Source organism: Paramisgurnus dabryanus, chromosome 1 (genome assembly GCF_030506205.2).
Source record: "Paramisgurnus dabryanus chromosome 1, PD_genome_1.1, whole genome shotgun sequence".
In the NCBI taxonomy this organism is placed as follows: Eukaryota; Metazoa; Chordata; class Actinopteri; order Cypriniformes; family Cobitidae; genus Paramisgurnus; species Paramisgurnus dabryanus.
The window spans coordinates 61946559-61971800 of record NC_133337.1 but is presented as its reverse complement, the minus strand read 5'-3'; the positions used below and the strand labels follow the sequence as shown (position 1 = coordinate 61971800).

General features: G+C 37.2%; 1 protein-coding gene across 2 annotated transcripts in view; it reads left to right on the top strand.

Moving 5' to 3' along the window:
- Positions 1–25242, top strand: part of pcdh15b (protocadherin-related 15b) — a 409107-nt gene that overhangs the window by 43525 nt on the left and 340340 nt on the right. For both annotated transcript variants that reach the window (XM_073815853.1, XM_065242769.2), the window contains exons 3-4: positions 16270–16284; positions 16607–16672. In XM_073815853.1, the coding sequence (XP_073671954.1) occupies positions 16270–16284; positions 16607–16672 (81 nt within the window). The remainder of the gene's footprint in view (positions 1–16269; positions 16285–16606; positions 16673–25242) is intronic.

Genomic DNA, 25242 nt, shown 5'->3' with positions numbered 1-25242 from the left:
AAATCCCTTACCTCAGGGATTTTTTCTCCCTCAGGGAAACCCTCACTAAAGGAGTTTCATGCAACCGGGCACTGGGCTACATCCCTTGTAAGGGATTCCCTGGCTCTGATATAGGCCTAATGGTCAAAAATTTTGATTTTATCTTTGTATATTTTGTGTTGTTATTATTTTGGCGCAAGGTAAAAGTGATTAAATTATATTTATATACTATTGATTTCCATTTAATCTTAACGCGGTACGAGCGCTCGCTTTATTGCTGGACTTTTTTGTTCTTGTCAGTACTACATAAAACAGAATAATTAAGTGTTTTATATTGTAACCAGTCAGATAGATGTTGCTTATAAATATCTGTGGTGATATCTCGCAACGTGTTTTAATAGTCACGCGAAAATAAATAATCAAGTGTCCCAATGTAAGAGACAGTGCTTACTGTACCTGCACTTCCAAACTGTGTTTTTGGTCCTTTTAATGGGAAAAGATATGCGTAAACAAATCACTTTAGAGAAAATGACTGTCAGTCAGTCAGTCAGTCATATTTATTTATAAAGCACATTTAAAAACAACAGCTGTTGGCCAAAGTGCTGTACAAAATGTAGACATATAACGAAATACAAGAAAACTACATAAAACATGACAACAAAGACTACACAACAATTATGCCACTTTGCTTACTCATGACTCATAAGTCATGACCATAGGCGACGGTAAATTAATTAGTTTTATTTACTGTTTTCATTGCTTTATTTTAAGTGTATGCTAATCATTCATACGATGTGACATTATTGCACTGAAGTTTACATCCAAGAATGCTGATCTTTGACAGGCTTAGGGATAATCACTTCCGATTGGGATTCACAGACTGATTAATGAGCTAGGGAACTTATTGAGTCACAGAAAGTGTTTAAAACAGCGTGTGTGTTTGACCATTCGCCCCAAAAGCACCTTTTCCCAGTCAGAGATACGTCACGTTAGCGAATGACTCGCATGTTTAAAGAAGTCTCCCTCACTAATTCTAAAATAACCAGAATGTGGCAACAGAATGATACAAATGGTGAAGAGGTTACTGTGGTGTTATCAGTACAATATCGTATGCCTGGGAAGAGCTCTTGGCCAATTAGATTCGAGAACTGGAAATAACTGATTTTTTTTTCTTAAAATGATATTCGCATTTGTGTGTGTTTATATATAAATAATTATTATACATTGTACGCACACATATATGATGTAATCAAAAACTTTTATTCTGCAAACGATTAGTCTCATGATTAATTATTTTGTGTTCGACAGAATAAAATAACATGACAACACTAACAACATTTAGAACAACATGAGGGTAAGGAAATAATGACACAATTTTCATTTTATGAAAATTGTCCCTTTAAATAAGTCCCTTTAACTTATATACAGGCAGACACAGTAATACGGCCTGCTTTAATGACGAAGCAGCTGTTTAGTGAATATTTCTCTTAAACAATCTCTCACAACCTGACGTCTTTTGGCTGCCGAGGTTCTGCGTCCACTAAGTAAATGAGATTAGATTCTGTTAGATGTGTGCATGTTCACAGGAGGATTTATACCCATAATGACTCTAAATGAACTGCTGACACAGGTTTCCTGCATTTTAGAGTGTAGTAAAACCATTATAGTTGATAGCGGAGTTGACCACACGCTCTCTGTTCTTACTTGAATCATGACCACAGGTTCAGGAGTCCAACAACCCAAACGGTTGCTCTCTCTCACCTCCGGAGCCTCGGACGCCCTTGCTCTGTTCAGAGACACGACTCGGTCAGATCGGGTCAGAAAGCCTACCATCCACTGAATGCTAACTATAGAAAATAAATTTCAAGAAATAAAATCTCATCCATTTTTCATCAGCCCGCTCGATCGCGCAGCTCTGACGCACAGTTTCTCTGAACGCTGCACCGGTCATTAGAATTGTAATAATGTTTCCCTTTAGGGAGTTCACATGATGTGAGTCAACGTATTTATATTTCATCAGATCACAGTGGTTTATAACATTAAATATGCTGCAGACATGATGCTTCTGATGATGAAAAATATTATACCAAGAAAAAGGGTCTTCATCTAGAGACTTGTGGTTTAAAGCTGTGGGATGCATAATGAGCTAAAAGCAGACAATTATTTTCTGCGCTCCTCGTTTCTTTTAACCTGCGTGTGGTTTCTTTGAACTTTAATCAATGACGTTCTTTCCTCTGTTGGTACGCTCTCACTTTTACGTGATTTTTCTGCAGTTCCCTATTTGACATCAGCACAAGGGCAGATTGATGTATAGGAGACATGAAAATGGTCCGATCAGCAGACAGTGCTGAATGGCTCCCTGAGGAGACATCCATCCCTCTCAGAAGGTAGATGTTGAGATCTTTGACCTCAGCTATGATGGATGTCTCGCTGGAGAACGGCCCATGTGCTGCAGTGTTGCTGTGGATGTCTCTCTGTCCTTATATCGTTCTAGTGACTCCTCACAGCAACTCATGCTACACACGACAATAAAATGTTTTGCCATGACTCCTACAAAGTGATAAACAAGTGATGTTTCATGTCTTGCTGGAGTTTTGTGTACATTAGACTGATTTTGTACATTGTTACAGTCCAATAATGAATTTTGTTGTTACTGCTGTTAACCATATGTGTTGTCATTATATTTGTTGTCCCCAACCCCTATAAACAGGAGTTTTATAAGGGTGTGGTCACAATAAACTTTGAGAATGGAAATATTTTAAGCCGTTGCTTCATATATTTGTGCTTTGAGACACAGTGAAATTTCTTTACATAATTTTTTCTTTACATCGTTTATGGTCTCATGCATTTAAATGCCTAAGGGGCCAGTCACACCAAAAGCGTTTATGGCAGTTGCAGGCGCCTTTTTTGAATGATATTCTATGGGCAGGGCGCGTTTGTGCGCTGTTTATGCGCGCCGAGCGCCTTGCGGTTTTTTGCTGCCTGCCGCGCACGCGTTTTTGAAGGAGCGCTGAGAGCGGAGAAGCGCCTGACGTCATTCGTGTCTTTCCATTGTCCAATCGAATGAGGGGAGAGGCGGGCCTTACGTTGTGGTGAGGGAAGTTTACAGTTGCTTTGAAGAACCGGACACCACTTGCTCACTCTCTCCTGTGTGTTTGTGCACCTCTCATCCTTAAACAAGGTCAGAGCAAGCGTCCTCTTTTTAGAGTTTAAAGTTTCTGCTGATATGACAGTTAACAGCAAAAGAGCGCTCACGCTTCAATATTTGATTGACAAGACAGCTGACTCGGTGGTTGCTTAGCAATATGAAAAGCCGCGTCGCACTGCTCTTTTTTTTAAAAAGGCAGTGCGTCGCGCCTTGCGTTTGCAAGCGTTTAAAGCGCTTTTGGTGTGACTGCAGCCTAAGAGTGGAACAAAAAGTGTAGTGTGACCAGATGTGCACGAATGGTTGAATATTAAATCTGCATTAATAATTCGAATAGAAAAAAATATTTGTTTGTTTTTAATGCGCAGGGTTGAGGCTAATCCTCATTAACTCTTTCGCCGCCAGCGTTTAAAAAAAAAAGTTGCCAGCCAGCACCAGCGTTTTTCATGATTTTCACCAAAGTTTAATGCCTTCCAGAAAATTTTCTTCTTTAAATATATAAACATACAATATATCAAATGAAAGAACAGACCCTCTGCTTTAAAAAAAGTTTCATCCTACCTTCTGTTGTTCTTTTGTAATCAGCTTTCGAGTATTTTCTGCAAAAACACCACATTTTGAGCAAAAAAAAGAGATAATTGCATTTTTGTGACGGACTTTTCATAGAGATCCCATTCAAAACGATCTTTAAAACAGACACGGACATGCAGCTGCTTGCCATAGGGCAATACTTCCGGGTTTAAAAAGTTGCGGATAATAGCGGTATTGCGAAAAGTCGGAAATACTCATCATTGGCAGGGAAGCATTTTCTCTTGATTGACGAGATATCTTGTCAATGGCGGCGAAAGAGATACATGCTTCTTCACTTCATCTGTCTTTTACAGATTTTAATGTAAAATATACATGAAAATGTATTTTTTATGAATATCTGATTGTTTTGGCAATTCAGATCGCATACTAATTTATGTATTTAGAGTTTTAATGCCGTGTTTTCTGTGTTTTGTCCATCGGCTCACGTGTTATTTAGATGTGCTGCTTGTCCGCATCACTGCATCATGAGAGATCAAGCTTTATGTTATATAGCTGACTTTATTTTGTTAATAATACAGAGCTGAACCGTACGTGACCGACATGGAAAACAAAACAAAACCGAGAACATCTTTTATATGCGATGCTCTGTTGAAAATGAAGCAGATAATATGGCTATTTACAGCAAACAGTAGCAATAGCTTTGTCTTTGTGAAGTGTTGTTAAATTAAGCTTGTAACTTTATACAGTCAGAAATAAAGTATCAAGTCAGCTTACGTTATTTGTAAAATAATGTTAAATTCAGATTTTCTTCTTAACCACCGAGTTTTCTAAACTAAATAAAGAAGATATTTATATGCCGACTGTGCATTCTGTTATTTAGCCTCCCAACATGTTGGCTAACTAGGCCTGTAGACCCAATATAAGTCCTGCTATAGGCTATAGACGTGCGGTGACACAATTGCACGTCTGGTCGGAACTTTGTTTAATGGTCTGACTAGTTGCTAAACTGAACTCTTGAACAAATACATCGTCGAAAATAACAAAAGTTCTGGTTTCCTAGGTAATCTATGCGTTGTTTATTTTGCTTGTTATATAAATAACCTATTTTAAAAGGACTTTGTTGTTATTTATTCTTAGCGGAGTTTACCGGAAGTTTTTGACAAAATAGCTTGGAGAAGAACTATATTCCGTCATGTAAACTAAGTCAACAGGTGTTCATGGTGTTATTTTTTTACATGTTATTATAAGCGTATATGCATTGTAATGATAGTGTACTTTGTCAAGTCCTCAAACTTTATACTTGGGTTGGGGTTAGGGTATAATATTTGGTATAATATAATTTCTGTAAGATCAAACAGTACTGAATTCATTGTAACAACAGACTTGAAACGTCAAGGATTTAGATTTTGCTCCGCGTTGGGTTTTAACACCATTTTTTAAAGAATTAATATATATATATATATATATATATATATATATATATATATATATATATATATATATATATATATAGTAAGCTTGGCTTGTTGTGGATGTTTCCTAATTATATAAGCCTTCTGTGAAATTGTGTCAAAATGAACAATACATAAAACTTCAAATACATATGTCTTAAATAACATCATTTAAACAAACGAATATTCAAATATATGTTTTTATAAGCGTAAATATTCAGTTATTATATAACTTAAAAAAATGCCAATCCCACTAAACCGTCACAACTGTGTTAAATGTTGATTTGAACCACGTTTACAGCTTTAATTATTGTGTAACTGTTTGATTCAGTGTGTCTGTTTAGCCTGATGAATCCAAAAAGTTCAGTACAAAAAGAGGGTAAAAAATTTGCAATAAATTATTTTAATGAAAATACAGCTCATTACAATAGGGACAGAGGCAGTTTTCAAAAAAGCAATTTAATGGCTGGCAATCTTTGTGTCACAAAGAAAATAACATAGCCGTCAAATTACACTAAAGCTCTGTAGGGAAGCAACATTTTTGTACAGCTCACGCTCTGGAGATCTCATTCCTTCCTGTGTGTTGGCTTGATGCTGAGTATTGATTTCTGCCGTGATTGCTCCCATTGGCTCTTCTCCAGGCTTTCAGAGGTATGCTATCTTATCTAAGACATTCATCCAGTGTGAGCGACCGGCCCTCAGCATCTCACTTTCACACCTAAAGTCTGCCGTCAAACCTTTAGTTATTTTTCGGCTGTTACCTGCTGTTATACGTTTAGAGAGATAGTTCACCCTAAAATGAAAGTTATACGTTGTGTCATTGCAAGCCTTATGACTTTATTTCTCCTGTCGAACAGAGCAGCAGAAGTTTAGGAGAATATTTACATCACATTACATTTATGCATGCAGGCAGTTGCTTTAAAGAGCACCAATGCTTCTTTTGGTGTGTAAGTGTATGGAATGATATTCCGGACAATATTAAAAAGGAATTGCAAATGGTATTTGCAATTGCATTTCCTACTTGTGGGTGTAAAAACTGTGACTTAATTCAAACGCAAATGCAAACTGTTTGCATTTCCGTTTAGGCGAACGTACAATATATGCCAAATTTCAAATGTAAAATCAAAGTCCATTTGCAATTGAATTCCCTATGTCATTCGAGTTATGACCCTGCCATATTTCAATCTCAATTGCAATTCATAATTTGCTATTTCACTTCCTCTAGCATCGCATACGGATCTTGCCAAAACTCAAATGAAATCGCAATCCTCTTTGCATTTGCGTTTCCAATGCCTGTACTTAAACTTGTCAATCACAGTGTTGGAGGTGGGGTTATATTATAGGGCGTGTTTGGAAGCGATGTCACTCACAGTCGACCACGCTTCACTGCGCTTAAACGGCCACAAGGGGGAGCACAAGAAAAGCTAAAATGATAACGCAGAAATTTTTTTATACATTAAATTATATATTACCTCAGTTATATTGCAGCAATTATTAACCAGATAAGCACCGTTTCAAAAGTGTGAGTTTTATGAATTAAAGGAACGCATCTTCATTAATTGATTATTGACCTTCAATTGATTTTGTCAGTAATAATATGGCAGAATGATTTGACATTATCTCATGTCAAACGCTATAAGTGTATTATTAGACGTGTATCATAAGTGTATTATTTTAAACACTTGTGTTTTATTAGAAAAGGTATTATTTTATAAATCAGTCAGTGAAGTATGCTTAATGATATTACGATCAGAAAAATAATATGTGAACATTTAGCTGACTTATTGACTAAATGTATTATAAAATTAATGCAGTCCATTATGTATCAAAATATCATATAACTTAATTTTCTTCAAAAGGTTAACAACGATTTTGTAACCTTGGTATTTTTAGTAAAACAATATAAAAATGTTAATCTGTCTGACAAAACAAAGAGTGGTCGGTGGCTCAACGGAGTCAGCAATGAGTGACAGCGAGTCGGAAGACGAGCGGTCCCAAAGTTCCCCTTACGAAAATTAACCATGGTTTTATTGTGGTAAAAGTGTAGTAACCATGGTTTTTGGTGTATTGATTACTATCAGCAAAACCATGGTTTTACTACACAAGCATAGTTTAACTATGATTTTTGAAAACCATGAATGTGAAAACCATGTTTTTTTTAACTGTAGTAAAACCATGGGTAATTTTCGTAAGGGTCAGGTGCAGCATGAGATGTTTCTCGTCATTAATCGTCGTGGGGAAACAGGATAAAAGCTGCAAATGCAATATTTCTGGAGAGGGTGAGAAAAATATATGTGGACTGATGCTCTAGAACCGTGAAGAAAGAATATTTATTTATTGAAGAAGAACGCAAGAAGCGCGTGTTTTTTGTTCTCAGTTAAAACGCATTAGAAGCCAGTCATCCCCGTCCTTCCATAACCAATCACTATTAAAATAAAATGTTATTAGCATGAATTAATGTACCCACATTACTTGATACTTCACTAGCTCATATCACATCTGATTAACACAGAATGAGCTCTTTTTTTATTAAAATGCTTTAAAATGGCATCTTTCTTTACTAGCAAGTTAAGGCAAGTTTATGCAAGCTAATAAACAGTGCTTAAGCTTATTTGGTTAATTGCTGAAATATAACAGATGTATTATATAATTTAATGTATAAACATTTTTCTGTGTTATCATTTTAGCTTTTCTTGTGCTCCCCTTGTGGCCGTTTATGCGCAGTGAAGCGTGGTCGACTGTGAGTGTCGTCGCTTCCAAACACGCCCTATAATATAACCCCACCCCCAACACTGTGATTGACAAGTTTAACTAAAGGCATTGGAAACGCAAATGCAAAGAGGATTGCGATTTCATTTGAGTTTTGGCAAGATCCGTACGCGATGCTAGAGGAAGTGAAATAGCAAATTATGAATTGCAATTGAGATTGAAATATGGCAGGGTCATAACTCAAAAGACATAGGAAACTCAATTGCAAATGGACTTTGATTTTACATTTGAAATTTGGCATATATTGTACGTTCGCGTAAACAGAAATGCAGACAGTTTGCATTTGCGTTTGAATGAAGTCACAGTTTTTACACCCACAAGTAGGAAACGCAATTGCAAATACCATTTGCAATTCCTTTTTAATATTGTCCGGAATATCATTCCATATAAGTGTTTATTAGTACATGCTAACGATATGCAAAAGGTACAAACCCCAAAGTAAATGATGATGCGTGTTATCATCTTCAACTTAAATATCTTTTCTTCAGATTACAACAAACACACGGATTGTAAGCAACAGTTTACTTTCTGGCATTGGTGATGTAAACAAGACCGACATTAGCATAACTCCTCCCACTTTACAGCCTGTAAGTTAACTCCTGTTAGCATTGCATTGTGAGTGAATCTTTCAAACATGGTAAGGAGCGTCACATTTCCGGCTGATGTCAGAGATATTCAGGCCAACCACAACGTACAGATTTGCTGGCCAATCAGGGACACAGTGCTTTTCAAATCCGTGCATTTCAGGAAGAAATTACGGTATGTGGAAAATAATGTGTTTTAACCATAAACCACACAAACACATTGTATTATACCAAATACCGAAAATAACCTTGTTTTTTAGCAATGAAATAGGTGATCTTTAATTCAAAGCAACTTACAGTGCATTAGGTATACATGTTATCTCTTCCTTGGGATTGAACCCACAACCTTTTGCTCTGCTAACCCTATGCTCTACAGTACCAACTGAGCTACAAGAATATTTGAATAGCTCAGATACAAAAGCTGCTAAACGTCACCTCCGCCAAAAATAAGATAATTATATTGCCCAAATGCTCTCGGCACATATGAAATGTTCATCAAACACCTTAGCTTCAAATCTGCTTAACCCCGGCCTCGTTTCATTTAGAAAATACTGCGTTGTTGACAGAATCCTCTAAACGTCACGTCCACTTTGTGGACTTGTCCTCAAAATGCACGAAAGATGAATTACCGTGGATCACATTCAAACTTGAGTCCCTTGTGAGTACTTGGACCTGAACACAACCTGAATGTGATGCATTACAGCACCACCTAATGTGTGCTTCAGTTTCTTCATTGTTTACTTCAGTGCTTAACACTCTGACTTAGGGCTGTGCAAATAATCATTTTGGATTTTTAATTTTTAATTTAAACAATTACAAAAACAAGATAATCGAGGTAAAATAATTACTGTGCAATTATAAATCACGTGCTACTGGACAGATCTGTTTGTAAGGCACTTCTGAAGGCACTACTGCTTTGAAATTACAACACTAACTTAATAAAAAGGTTAAATGCATGCTTTCAAAGTCACTGTAACTGTGTTAAGTAACCGTAATTATAATTTTTACCCAAATAACTGTGATTATGATTTGGCACATAATAGAGCAGCCCTACTCTGATTTATTATTTGCAATGTTTGGAGCTGCATCTTGTGATTTTGCAATGTTTTATTTATTTACCCAAAGAAGTGGATTTCCTTAGAAGTGGAAGTTTTTGCACTTAGAAGGTTTTGCAGCCAAAGACGGTCAAACTTGTTAAAAGCCCCTATTATGTTGTTAAAACAACGTTATTTTGTGTATTTGGTGTAATACCATGTGTATGCTTGGTTTGTGGCTAAAAACATATAATTTTTTCCACATACTGTACATAGATGTTGCTCCACTATGCCCTGCCTCCCTGAAATGTGTTGATTTTGTACAAACTATTGTTTATAAAAGCGCAATGTCCTCCAATTGGCCAGTGAACCAGTATATTTTAATTGTCATGAATAGCTCTCACGTCAGCTGGAAATGTGATGCTCCTTAACATATTTGAAAGATACGCTCCCGATGCAATACTATCAGAAGTTAATATCGTCTTTGCTACCTTATCAATATAAGCCAAATCTGATCCAGCAAAATGCAGATGACCAAGCTGATCGATCAACTTTGCCAGTGGGGCTTGAGCAGAACATAAGAGATTGTTAGGTAAGGATACTTAAACATAAAACCATGTCTGCATTTGTGATCGTATAAACAACAAACAACAAGCGCTACTCTGCACTGCACAAAACTCGCGTTTGAATCATGGTTTAGTCAGTCAGAAAAATGTTTAAATATGAAAACATAGACTACTTACAGGCTGGGAGTAAGACGCAGGCAAATTTTGATAATGACCGTTGTGCCTACGTCAACATGCCGAGGAAATAAACTGGTCCCTACAATCCCCCATGTGTTTTTGTAGTCCAAGAAAAGAGATTTAAGTTGGAGACGATAACTTGCGCCATCATTTACTTTGGGATTTGTATCTTTTGCATATTGCTAACATGTACTAATAATACACAGAAAGGAAATGTAAAATTGTGAATTGGATAATAGGTCATATTTAAATACCAATGTGACATTTGTGAAAAATAAGGCATTTCAATGACTCATCAATGTGAAATTACTGAACCTAAACATAACAGCCTGATAAAAAAATGCTCAATTACAAGAAAAAATGTCAGACTTAGAGGGTTTTGCATCTGAACTCTTTATTTCTTTCATGCCCATATTTTGTATCCAACTGAAGCAAAATGTGATCAGAGGCTGTTAAACTTCAAAAACATGACAAAAATGCATGAATGTTGACCAAGTTTTCTAAAGCCATATGACAGTTTTGTTCAGTATGAGAAACAGACATTATTAATTGATAATCGTTCTCTGAACTGAGTCTCCCAGATCTCATTACATTACATGTCTGCATGTAATCAGATATTTGACATCAAAATATATCATAGCTGGTTTGACACATGGGCTCAGATTTCTCACAGCCTAATGCAAAACACTAAAATGTCACATGTGCATGTTCAAATCACACAAGACATTTTTATTTTATTGGATGCACTACTCCTTTAAGAGCACCAAATTAATTTCGAAGAACAATCAACTCTGCTGAGAAATGAGGTCACCTTTCGGCAAAAACAAACCTTTTCTAAAGGTTTACAATCATAAATGGGTCACAACTAGTAAATGAATGTGTTTTGGTGTTTTTGGGCATTGTTGGATGCTTGTTTGTCAGCATGGGACATTTTTTGTTTCAAGTTCATCAGCTGTAATTACTGTGCTTTTCTGTCTAACAACTCCCAGATTCGTACTTCTCCTTTGCTCAGAAGAAAAAGGCCTCCAGAGTCCTGAATCTTTTATAGGAACACTAGATAGTTGGTCTTTCCTTTGAAACACTGCTCTCCATCACAGCCCAGTTGCTAAGAGAGCCCAACCTGCCTGGGTTTAATGTGTCAGCATTACTGATGTTACGTAAAAGCGCACAAATGCCATCAATCTCTAATTCATGAACGACAGGCTAAAGACGGAGCACGGAAACACGGCGCATGTGCGTTCTCACGCGACATATCAAACCGCCGCTGTAAGTGATCCCAGGGAGTTTTGACGTAACCTTTTCAGACCTTCATTCGCTATTCAGCCTGTTAGGATTTGTGTAAGGTGACAGTTCATTTCTGTCTCGTCCTCTGTTGTAAATTCAGAGCTGCAGAGAGCCCCAGAAGAAAAACCCATTTTCTTCATAATCACTGATCTGTGTTGCTGAATTCACAGTGTCGATTTTGTGTGATTTATATGCTGCTGTCTCCTTCTCATAAGTTGCCATTAATTTTGCGATAAAGGTGCACGAGGAGGAGAGAAGGCAGCAGGTGGAGCGACAGCATCCGTTGGCAGCCTTAATGTAGATTTTGCTCCGCCCTCCGTGAAGGAGCGTGTTAATCAAATCATTCAGTCAAGGACTGCAGTGTAGCTTGTCTTATTCCTTGCCGCTGTAAATCAAGGGAGTCGATCCCTGCTGTGCTCAGGCTAAACAGTTCACACAACAAGCAAGCAAGATGCAGGTTCAAGGGAAATGAAAAGGAGAGAAAGTTGCTCGGGTTCATGTGATGCTAACGCAGAACAGAAAATGTAAGAAGGTACTTTCACCGATTATGCATATTGGATGTTTGATATGGAAACACTTTTTAAATATCTCGATTTTTGCTTGTTTTAGCCAATTTTAATCATTTTAAGTCATCTTGAGGCCCCCTTGGAAATCTGCTGAGGCCCCCCTGTGGGCCCAGACCCCCTGGTTGGCAAACATTGATATGGAGGATTTATTTTATGATCATGGCCCTGTTTATATAGTGCAACTGTCCATTTACAAGGGTCCCCAAGCATAACTGTAGCAAAAGTAATGCATTTCAAAATAAAAACACAATAATAATAACGCTTTATGTTACTAGATTTGTAATATTTATAAAAACAGCCTGCACAAACTGTCAGCATAAACCAGCAATAAACACAGCAACATGAAAACCAAGGACTAACTGAGAGAATAGACATGATTAACTTTGCATTAAACTTTGGGCATGAGGCGTATTCGCGCCATATCGTAATCACCGTAATTGCAAGATTACAGCATGTAAAAAGCGTTCACGTCCTCATAGAGTTCGTAATTACAGCTTGTGGAGTTTTCTGAGCGACTTTTACCATGTGACCGCTGCAACCTTACGCAGAAGCACTTCTAGTATGTTATCATTGTTAGCTGACACGCTTTTTGTGTTCTGCAATATTTAGCAAAAGCATTAAAATGTCATTTAATGTTGTAATTACGTATTTCTCAGCTGCCAACAATATTCTTTCATGTGGATTCAATTTGATGTTGTTACTTTAGAGAAATGCATAATCCTTAGTTCAACGATGTGAATGGCTTTGAGTTGAAGGTCACTCACAAAAAAAAAAAACGGTAATTACGAAAACGCGTGAACACAGCAATGACTTCGGTCGAATACGTTTTTGACTTAAAATCATCAATCAATGGCTGCTTTTCAAACTCAGCCTTTCTTTTAGCCAGTGATGCACAAAATGAATAAGCAGATCATAGGCTGTGATTAAAATCCTACTAAACATTAAAGTGTTAGTTGGTTCAAAAATGTTCTCATTATTTACACAACACTCATGTTTTAATGGGAGGAGTGGACTGTTGAGCTACAGGCAAAAGAAAGTATAAATGTTGATTAGGTATGTTGTGATATTTGGTGTAACCAGTGATACACAGTGCCTTAACCTTTCACCCACCGCGACACCGTCTTCCATCATTTTGATTTTTTCTGTCTCAAGCACTTAAAGGTGTAGCGGAGGATTTTCTCAAATTTTAGAAAAGAACCGCCTTCTCCACTTTTTAAAAAAATGCAATTGCGCAACACTCCTGATTGACAACTATGAGGACCAATAGTCTTGATGATCCACCCGGAAAAAGAAAATCCTCCGCAATACCTTTAATTAAAACAATTCTTGCCTTCGCATTGCACGCAGATTCATAATCGATTTAACGCAACGTATGCAAGCATTGCATTTAAACAAATGCCTCTAATTCAAAAGTGAAAGTAAAATGCGCACGGCTGCATGCGTGTTCATAAGCCGCTCCTGTAAGCCCCTGCCACACCAGTTAATCACACGCTGATTAACTGGTGGGAAAATTCCAGCACCACAGCATCCTTAATGTTGATTTTGTTTGAAATTGAGGTTTTTATAAAAATAAGCTCATTATGTCATCATGTAGCGATCCCAATGATCTAAAAAGTCATTAAACATCTAAAATGATCTTTATTTGTACATTTTCTGAGAGGTGTGCTGGTCTAAATGCTTAATCTATTTAAAGATGCATGTCCATCCACTAGAGGTCTACACGGAAGACCCGAGACCCGAATACCCGTACGGGTTCGGGTCTATATTTTAAATGATCAGCCGGGTCCGGGTCGGGTCTCAATCTATTACTTCGGGTCCCGAGTTTGTTTAACATTGTGGGTAATACCCGAGGTCGATCGGACTCGGAGAACACACACTCACATTTAAATAAAATATTTCAAAAACAGCAACCAAAAACTTAGATGAACTGTCGCATACATTTTTTCTATGACGCTAAAATTGTGTTAAAAAGTTTATATTTGGTTGCTCCAACCAGGCAGCTAACGCGCATGCGCTCTTGTAATGTTTCTCTGGCTACCAGTCAGGAGCTTCTGCAGTGAGACGCAATGAATTTACCTTTGACAATTGGCTCTTTTATTTAGAAGGCGGGACCTATTCCGCCGTACCGCGCATTTTGCACTGACTTCTCTAATTTTTATAATAATATTATAAATTGACCGTCTTGCTGTTATATCTAAAGTTTTTGCGACTCTGCTCAAAGAACACAGAGATGATAGCAAAGAAGTAAAGCTAACAAAAGCAGCCATGACACTGAACGATCCAAATGGCCAAGCAAGTTGACCCGATGCACAACAAATGTAAAACTGCGTTATTAATCACCATGACTGTAAAGTGGACTTTTAAAGCTGGAATAAGCATTAAACATTTAAATCGTCAAGAGAGGAATAACATGAATGGAACTTTCTTGGAAATAAGGATTGTGCATCACACAGTCAGGTAAAAGGAGGGAGAAGACTATGGGTAAGACAAAAAGTTTAATTTTTGCTACTTGTTTATTGACTTATTAATAACATTTAGCTAAAGAATATTTGCAGGTCGGGTCTGTGTCTTCCCGGACAGGTTCGGGTCCAGCTAATAGACGCGTCTGCGTCGGTTCCGGGTCCAGCTTTCAAAACAACAGACGGGTCCGGGTCGGTTCAGTGTAGCACATTTACGGGTCTGATCGGGTTCGGGTAGGAATTTTTGGACCCGTGTAGACCTCTACCATTCACATGCTCGTCTGACATTTTGGTTTGGGTTTTAAAACATGCAGGTATTAGAAAATATTGTAATAATTATATAAGTGCAGGACTTGCTTGATGTTAAAAGAATTATTAATACACAGACGCGTTGCGCAACCCCGATATATAAACATCTACACAAAATTACAGTTTAAAAAATGTCTATTTTCAGAAGAATTCATGCAGATACAATCTGTTATGTCTTAAGTGAAAGTTCGGTTAACTGCACTGTAAAACAAATTTCAGAATTTTTGTCTAATCAACATATATTTTTATGTAACTTTAACAATTCCAGCTTGAATCCTTGCATTACAGTAGATCTTAAAGCTTTTTGTCTCAATGTCAATCAAACAATACAAGAAAGAAAAAAGTTGAATATATTTTTTTTCCTATAGATATTGTTTTTGACTTTGTGTGTGCTAAATCTATTGGTTTTACCAGTGATTTTATGGATGCAAAAAATCTTTAACTCGATTTTTCGACTTCCTTGACTTTTGTCAACTTCAAACAGATGTAGCTCTGTCATTTGTCAGATTTCACCAAATCATACATCGTTGAACAAGTAAAATAGAGAATGTGAAAATATATATTTGTTCATTCTGACTCATTTTGCCAGCACGGGTCATGTATTTCAAGTGCCCCCAAGGGATATGAATGGTGTATGTCGAAAACAAAGTAAAAATTAACACTTTATTTTTATTACCTTAACTTGTTTTTAAAAAAAACAATATTGGGACATGTTAAACTTGGTAAAAATTAGTCTTTTATTTTCTATTTCATTTAAAAACTATTATATTTGTTGAAGTTGGATTTCAAAACGAATTCTAATTAAATTTATTCAAACATGCACTTTGTGCTCAACATCAATGCTCGGTCCGTCAGTAAAACATCTGCGAGTCTGCTGATGGTGTGTGTCTGTTGTTTTAAAAAAATGCATTGAATCCTGTCTGAAAAAATAACATTAACGTCAATCATCTTTGTTTTTCAAAACACTACTCTAGCTCAAACTAACAGTTTTAGGTCCAATTACTATGATTTGGTCCAATAGGACAACATCCTTGTTGGTCCTGAAACAAAATTGCTTGTGTCCTTTTATGATTTGACCAATATTTTTCTCAAGCTGCTGTATCAGTTTTCTCAGATTGTAGCTGTAGTTAATGGTTTGATTCTGTATTTGTTCCACCGGAATGTTCCTACCCAAGATGTCGATCTGAGAACTCTGGAAAACCATCTTGATGTCCAACTAAACACGAAGCTGGAGTACACCACTAACTAGTAGCTCAAATAGTTATCTGATCTTTTCCTCGGATGTATTCTCTTCGGTTGTAACTTTCTTGTTATCTCACAAGGAAATTTGATGTTGTGCTTCTTTTTTTCCTCTTTCTCCCTCATGGCTTTCTTCTTCTCCTGCTCTCTGTGGATGACAAAATCTCTGACTCCAGACTGGCAGTATGAGGGTAAGATGATGAATCTCATCTTTCTGGTACTCTTTTGTTTCCGAGAGCACAACTCTATTAACCCTTCGCGCCACACCGGCACTAACGGCCAGGCTATACACATAAAGAAGTCATTTCGTAAATCTCTCTTTGACTCGTGTTCCTGCGGTCTCAGTGGCGGATAGGTTACAGTACTCATAGATCCTTTTTTATGTCTAGGTTTTGTGACTTAATGTGTGCTGAAATTGAAATGTCTTGTTTGGTATGAGTTACGCCATGGACCGGACGTGCTGAAATTCTGATGTCTTTCTTTTTCCATTTATTTTCCATCCTTGTGTTTTAGAATGCAAACTCTCTCGAAGCGGCCCACCTGCCACCATTGTAGCCATAGATGAGGAGAGTCCTAATGGTAGGTTTACTTTCAATTTCTTATTTGTCTAGATTTTATTAAACTAAATGTAGGACAGTGGTTTTTGTAAGTAAGTGTTAAGAATTTCAAGCAGCACTTGAGTTTGAAAGGATAATATGTCTGTGATTATTTACTTTTGTGTGTCCTGTGTGTGACTTGTATGACATGTTCAGCACTGTAAAAAATGCTGTAGTTATGCAGTTGTTTGCCAGTAACTTACTGTAAATGTTATTTACTGGCAACAGTTCATACAGTAGTTGGTACTGATACAGTAAATGGATAGTTGAGGCTATCTCATTTACTTATGGAGCCTCTTCTTTAACCATTAGAACGCATTCAGCTAGAGCCAATCATCTAAAGCCCTTGGACAGTTGCCTCGGTCCAGGATCTCTGTGATGCGGCAGGCTGGTCCTCATTGCTCACTTTTGTACAGTTTTATGAGTTGGATCTCATTTCTACACCTGGATCTTAAGTGCTTAGGTTTTACACACAGACAGGCACTCATAGTTTGGCGGATTGGGTATAGCGTTCCCATAGCGTCACATAAGTCTCGAAGAGAATGAGATGATGTATCTCTCTTGCAATACTTTCAGCATCCCTGTTACACCGCCTTCTGCATATTTTAGCTAGCAAGGGTGTTTATCAGGTCACCTTTTATACTTCCTGGCTCCAGCGTCACCCTGCCGGTAACGTACACCCCATCATTGGTTGAATTTGATATTTGCACTCACACCTGGAGGCATTCCGATAGCATCACTATGGTGATGCAGCGTCTCATTCCCTTGTCAGGGAACAAGGGTTACATGCGTAACCCGAGACGTTTTATTCTGTAAAGACTTTCTATTTACTAGTAAATAACCTACATTTAAATCTACAGTAAGTTACTGACAAACAGCTGCCAGTATGACTGTAATTTCTACAGATATTTATAACAGTGAGGTGAACTGTATCCCTGAATTTGTTTGCTGAGGAAACAAACTAACCATGAATTTCATGTCTGCCAACTTGAGTGTTAGAAAGGCTGTGCATTTATCCTCTGATTATAACTAATTGACAGTGATAGATGTGAACACATTTGCCTGAATCCAGTGGAGAACAATGCGTCATATGGGTTGCACTAATGTCATTTGCGTTCTTCACACTTACTTTAAATGCCCTATGATGCACCTCACTGGGGCATTGCATCACAGATGGTTTACAGTTTGTTGCTGCTTTGATGTGCTTTATCATGTTATATCTTAACTTCTTTAATTCGCTCTGTATCTGTGTGTCCAAATACCAAATACACGTTATGTGAAGCCTAGAGGAGAAGGTTGAAAGCTCCACCAGCCCTTGAACATGAGTAATGTAGGCGTGAAAGAGGCTCAGAGCTTTAGCTGACCACTTTTAAATCCTGTTGATTTAAAAAATCATTTATTTGTTAAAACTTCGGTCAGGGGATTAATTAAGCCCTTTAGGATTGCTTCTTTATAGTTAATGTGAGTTAGCAATTGTAACCAAATTTACTTTTATAATCCCAATTGTTAACATAAAACACTTATTTTTGATTGAAACAGGAGTTTGATGAGAAAAGGATGAAAGGTAGGACTTTTCAATTGGTCAGATTGGTAAAAGTGGGTGTTCATCAGAATTCATCAGAACATCAGAATTGGATGTGATTGGAGGAGTCAGGAAATAAAACCAGCCTGATGACACCATCTTATAACAAAATGTAAATATTCATATTAGACAAAAATATATTTTTTTTACTAAGTAAGTCTGCAATTACACTTTTTAATGTTGATCAGGTTGACTTTTAAAGGGTAAAGTGAAAAAAATGTAAATGTCCACAACACTGCTTTTAACTTCCATATTTTAAAGGGGACACAGAATGAAAATAAGTTTTACCTGGTCTTAGTTGAATAACAGGAGTCTACAACCACATCCACGAACATACAAAAAATGCTTGTAAAGTAAGATCTCCATTTCATAGAAATTCCTCCTTTAGAAAGTCCACCAGAAAATGGTAAAATCTGAACAACGGAAAATGCATCTCACTCCCCCCCGCACTCTCATTCAATTTCCTCCCCTTTAAAATAATTTGCATACATTCGGCCTCTTGCCTCCAACGATAAGTAAATTGCAGGCAGCAGTGTTCGCGAAGTTCAAGGCGAAATGGCAAGTCGTGTTCCGAGGTGTGCTCATCTATCTGTAAAATTTTGGTTTGTCCGTGTTCTAAAGATGGAGAAGTTTACATTCTTTTGAGTGGCAGCAAAGGCAGCCAATCAGTGTCAAGTGCCTGCATTTCATAATGAAGTTGCCAGTTAAGCCCGAAGGAACGCCAAATAGGTGCAAAACCAAGCGTTTAAAATCCCCCACCCTAATAGAGCTATCTGAGAGAGGTTTTTAGGAAGCTTCTAAGGCATTACAGACCCAACCAAAATTTTGTTGTCTACATGTCACATCACAGAACAAGAATAAATACCCCGTTCAATCATTCTATGTCAACTTTAATAAAGAAGCACGTTTTGACAAGAAGACCCAAGAGTCAAAACATTGCTTCTTTATTAAAATATGGGAGTTAAAAGCACTGTTGCGGACATTATATATATTTTTTTACTTACATAGTTTCTTTTGTACTGCACATGCCAGAAGGTGGGATGAGGACACAATTACTTATTTAACGACTTTTAAACGTTAACCTTGTTTTGAGCATTTGATTTTATTGTTAGCTGTGACAAGCCAGTGGATTTATCCCTTTAAGTTCTAATATTTGCAGTTTAGAAAGTGTAATGAATGATTTTGACAGGTTTGTTTTTTGGTATTTGGAAGTCATCTCAGCATAAAAGCTCTTTCATCTGTTTGTGTTTAATACATCATAAACCAGTTCAGAGTTCTCAAAACTATATTACATCAAAACGTTTGATTAAACCAACTCAGAATTTGTAAGTAAAGAATATTTATAAATCAATTTATCCAAACTTAAAACATTTGATTTAATATTTAAGTAAACTAAAACTGCTGTTTACCATAAGTACTGTTAACCATATATTTTTGTATACTGTACTTAAAGGAACAGTATGTAAGAAATTTATATCAATTAATCATAAAATGGCCCTGATATATCACTAGACTTTAAGAAATCATTTACATTTCAAATATTTATATCACTGACAACAGTGGTCCGGCCAGGATACTGTCATTTAAAAAGTGGAGTTGCAGCCCTCAACTGATGTTTATGTTGTCATGTTGTGTATTGGCCACCAGTTGTGTGATTGCAGTACCAGTTTTAGCCACAAGTTTTGTGATTGCAGTACCAGGTTTGGCCACAATCCTACTTGTGCATGTTGATGCATTACACAGTTAAATTAACGTTTAACACTATTGAGTCTTTCTCTTTACTGAAAATCACATAAATGATCACTTCATTTCCAAAAATGCTCTCGTTAAGCAGGCTCATGCAAAGCATGCTGGAAACTTGAACAAATTATGTTGATTTAACGTTAAACTGAGGTAAATTTGCAGTTCCAGACTCTTTCTTGGCCATAAACCTCATCACAACCACAAAAAGTTTATAACTATTTCCAGTGTTTGTTAATATGAGGCTGTTGTATTGAATTGATTTGGAAATAATAAATAAACATTTTCAGTTAGCTTTGACTAATTTTATTTGAGTTTGTGGAACTTAAAGCGGTGAACTCAATGAACACACATAAAACTTTTTAGGTTTAATATACTTTTTACAGGTTTGAGTACAGTTTACTCATTTTAAATTAGTACATTTGCATTGTTCGGGTTTATAGTGTACCTGAGAGATAAGATAGTGTAAGATTGAGCTTTTGTCCAAAAGTAAGAATAGTGATTGCTTGGTCAAATTAAGGATCATTTTAAGGCGTCTGTAAATTGGCAAGATTTGCGATAATCTCTCTTTGGTAATTTTCTGGATTTTTCCTGGATTTTTTCACCTTTAGCACTGTGATTTAATGAATGAAGATGTGTGACTTTCTTGTGCAATTATTAGAGTAAAGGATAATCATATTCATCCAGAACTATTATCCTTCTTAATGTATGCAAGGTGATGCTGCATTTACCTCAAATTATGGATAATATGCTGTTTTCCTCTGTTTCCTCTCATTTCATTCGTCTCTCTCATCCACGCATTATCTTTAAAACCCCCTGAAAGCTCTGCCGAAGAAGGAATCATTTGTGCTAAAAATGCATTCATTTCAAAAAGCTCACAGTAAAATCAAAGTTGTCAAGAGGAGATATTGATAAATGTTTCCAAGGAGACCACCAATGAACATGTTTTCTGTTTATTGACTGGTTTTGGTCACAATATTTTTATAATATTAATAAAACCCCACCTACATCAAAAACGAGATGATGAGATTGACCTAATGCTCTTGGCACGTATTATGAATGTGATAGTGACAGTGATGTGCAAACTCATCAGTCGACATTGATTAATATTTTCTTATTAAAACTTCAGTTTACCAAAGACAGTTCTGGTTCAATAGAGCCGTGTACACAGACGTTCGACCCATGCGCATTGCGACCAAATGCAACGCATCTGCTGGTCTACATACTGCATTCTCCTATAGGCACATGCGAGACCTATAGGTACAATGTACACAGGGTTTTAAAAATCCGCCGGTGTGCGTACAGGACACGCACACTCTTCTGATGACTTGCACTTTACGCAGACCCTCACGTACACGTACAAAAATGGACTATACTTCGGCCTAAAGCCGTCAAACAGAACAAGACGTCTCGACGCGCAGTCGAGTACTCGTGCCCGTCCCTAGTATATATTGAGTAAGTGACCCTAAACTTTAAAATGGCAGTGTATTTCTGATGACTTGCACTTTACGCAGACCCTCACGTACACGTACAAAAATGGACTATACTTCGGCCTTAAGCCGTCAAACAGAACGAGACGTCTCGACGAGCAGTCGAGTACTCGTGCCCGTCCCTAGTATATATTGAGTAAGTGACCCTTAACTTTAAAATGGCAGTGTATTTCAGTTAAAAAAACAAAACTAAGCAATGTTCCTTGTAACGGCATGAGAAACTAAGGAATAAAACAGTTATTTTCAATAGCAAGATTCAAAGCATCCCATAACCACAAGGACAACTTCTCTTGTCTCAGCGGATTTTCTGCCTCTCATTCCTGGTCTTTTATGTGAATTAAATTCACGGTGAAACGGACCGAGCTGGACTGAAAAGCATTTTATTTAAAGGAACAATTTAATATCAAGATCCCCTTAGTACTGCATTACACGTTAATTATTATCAAATAAACACCTGTCGTGTGTCTCAACTGCATATATTAAATGGCAGGTATTGGGATTGTTGATGATCGAGTGGACACTAAAGGTTACCGCATTGGTTACAGGAGAGATTAACTGTTAGACTGTGGTGAGGTTTCTCTTTCTGAGCAGAAGACTCAACGGGTGATCACGAAAAAAAAAAAAAAGCTGAAAGATGAAGATGAAGGTCCTCTTGAGAATAGCAGAGAAAGTGAAGGCATGATGGGTAATTAATGGCACGTTTGAGCGACAGAATGTGGCGGTGGGGTGGAACGACTATTGATCTGGATGAGATAGACTGGTAGGAATGTGACTAGGGTTGTCAGTGTGTAGGATGTGTTGAGGGATTCTTGTCCAGCTCCAAGGATGAGAGGTGGAAGGTCTCCATTTATATCCCTTTACGTTTGACATAGCTTGCATCTACTGATCATCTCCATCCAATGACTCCTGTTTAATGACCCACATGCTCTGCAGTCTTCATCTCAGCATTCAGTTACAGCCACAAAACTGACAGATGTGACCCTGCCTGATGATGAAGTTTGATGCTTGAGTGAATACAATAGTTGAGTCAACACTATCAGTTAAAAGGCTGTATTAGGTATGAGTGTTTTAAATTAGGACCAGTGTCCATTTCTTTCCAAGTAAAGATGTTTTTATGCAGGTACTGAGGAGAGGTCGTCTTGGGTCCAAAGAAATGTACTCGACCCGAAATGACCCTAATCACTTTTTACCCAAACCCATAAACCTGCATAAGTCTTTTTTAAAGAAAGACCTAACCCGAGTCAAACCCAAGAAAATTAGACCTGAGTCCGACCCGAACCAGTGACTATTTATTTGATCCCCTAATGTAAACGGCACTGATGTGTGTGTGCAGTCTGCAGTCCCCCACACACCAGTCAGACAGAATGAAACCCTTGCAACCAATTTGGCCAGCTGCTCCATTTCACAGACATGTGATTATATTTATTTGTAAAGATTAGGTTTAAATATTGAGTTAATTGAGTCCTTAATTCAGTGTGTTTAAAGGAACTGTTCACCTAAAAGTCATACTTTTTTTCTTTAATGAAAGCAAAAGGCCAAATTTTTAAGGCTATCCTGAGAGAGCATTTCAAAATGATGATTTTACATTGCAGGTTTGAAACAATATGAGGATGAGACTATACAATCTTATTTTTACACAGGTTATATTCTCATGGGTGTAGTCACACAAGGTGGCATGTCTTTTTTATTTTATGTGTGATGTTTGAGCGTTGGGAAGTAAAATTTCTCTCTGAGCAATAGATTCACACAACTAACACTGTTAATGGACTCTAGGGGGTCAAGGGTATTTAGCTGCTTCTTTACTTTTAATATTAAGCAAAAGTATGTGATGCTTTTTATTTTATATCACAAAGAGATAAATATTTCTGTTCACTAATATTTCTAAAAAGGAGTCTTACAGTCACAACAGATACAGTCTTGTTCAAAATAAAGCTGTTATTCCACTCCATGATTCTTTAACAATTCATTCACATTTCTTGGTTTTGCTTCAGAAACAGCATTTTTGATATCACCCCACAAGTTCTCAATTGGATTAAGGTCTGGAGATTGGGCTGGCCACTCCATAACATTAATTTTGTTGGTTTGGAACCAAGACTTTGCCCGTTTACTAGTGTGTTTTGGGTCATTGTCTTGTTGAAACAACCATTTCAAGGGCATGTCCTCTTCTGCATAGGGCAACATGACCTCTTCAAGTATTTTAACATATGCAAACTGATCCATGATCCCTGGTATGCGATAAATAGGCCCAACACCATAGTAGGAGAAACATGCCCATATCATGATGCTTGCACCTCCATGCTTCACTGTCTTCACTGTGGACTGTGGCTTGAATTCAGAGTTTGGGGGTCGTCTCACAAACTGCCTGTGACCCTTGGACCCAAAAAGAACAATTTTACTCTCATCAGTCCACAAAATGTTCTCTTTAGGCCAGTTGATGTGTTCTTTGGCAAATTGTAACCTCTTCTGGACATGCCTTTTTTTAACAGAGGGACTTTGCGGGGGATTCTTGAAAATAGATTAGCTTCACACAGACGTCTTCTAACTGTCACAGTACTTACAGGTAACTCCAGACTGTCTTTGATCATCCTGGAGGTGATCATTGGCTGAGCCTTTGCCATTCTGGTTATTCTTCTATCCATTTTGATGGTTGTCTTCCGTTTTCTTCCACGTCTCTCTGGTTTTGCTCTCCATTTTAAGGCATTGGAGATCATTTTAGCTGAACAGCCTATCATTTTTTGCACCTCTTTATAGATTTTCCCCTCTCCAATCAACTTTTTAATCAAAGTACGCTGTTCTTCTGAACAATGTCTTGAACGACCCATTTTCCTCAGCTTTCAAATGCATGTTCAACAAGTGTTGGCTTCATTCTTAAATAGGGGCCACCTGATTCACACCTGTTTCTTCACAAAATTGATGACCTCAGTGATTGAATGCCACACTGCTATTTTTTTGAACACACCCCTTTCAACTAATTCAACTACTTGCCCAATTGTACAGCCTTAAGAGCGTGCATATCATGAATGCTGGGTCTCATTTGTTTTCTGAGAATCTACTGAACCTACTGGTAACTTGTTTGCCACGTAGCAATAAAAAAATATACTAAAAACCTTGATTATTCTGGTTAGTCACATTGTACTGCTATTATTTTGAACAAGACTGTATGTGTTAATGGGTATTGGTTAATAAAGGTCTTCGGGTAATCGATGCAATTTTGTATGACAAATATCCAGATTTCAAGCTTTATAAACAGTAATAACTAGCTTCTGATAATGACGCCAATTTGGACTCACACGATTCATGCGAGAGTTTTAGTGTAGTGAACGTTCATTGTATAGGAAAGTTACTTTCGTAAATCGAGTCCAAGATGGCATCATTACTGGAAGCTGGTTATTATAGTTTAATATATGTTTAACACACTGAGTTCCAAATTATTATGCACATGGCATTTTTGTTTATTTTTACAATGCAGACAATAAGTTTACACATTTTATTTTACCCTCAACACTTATATGACAGTGTGGATGTTATTATATTTAAATGAAATGAAAATGTCAAAAGATACTTTAATACTTTAAAAAATATGCAAAATATTCTGTTCCAAATTATTAAGCAAGTTTTAGTTCCCTTTCAGTCGGTCACTACGACGTCACGTCGTGACCGACGAATTGGGAACTCGCTTAGAGAGACCAATCTGCTTCGTATACTACTAAAACGCCAATGAACTTGGCATTGAGATATTTG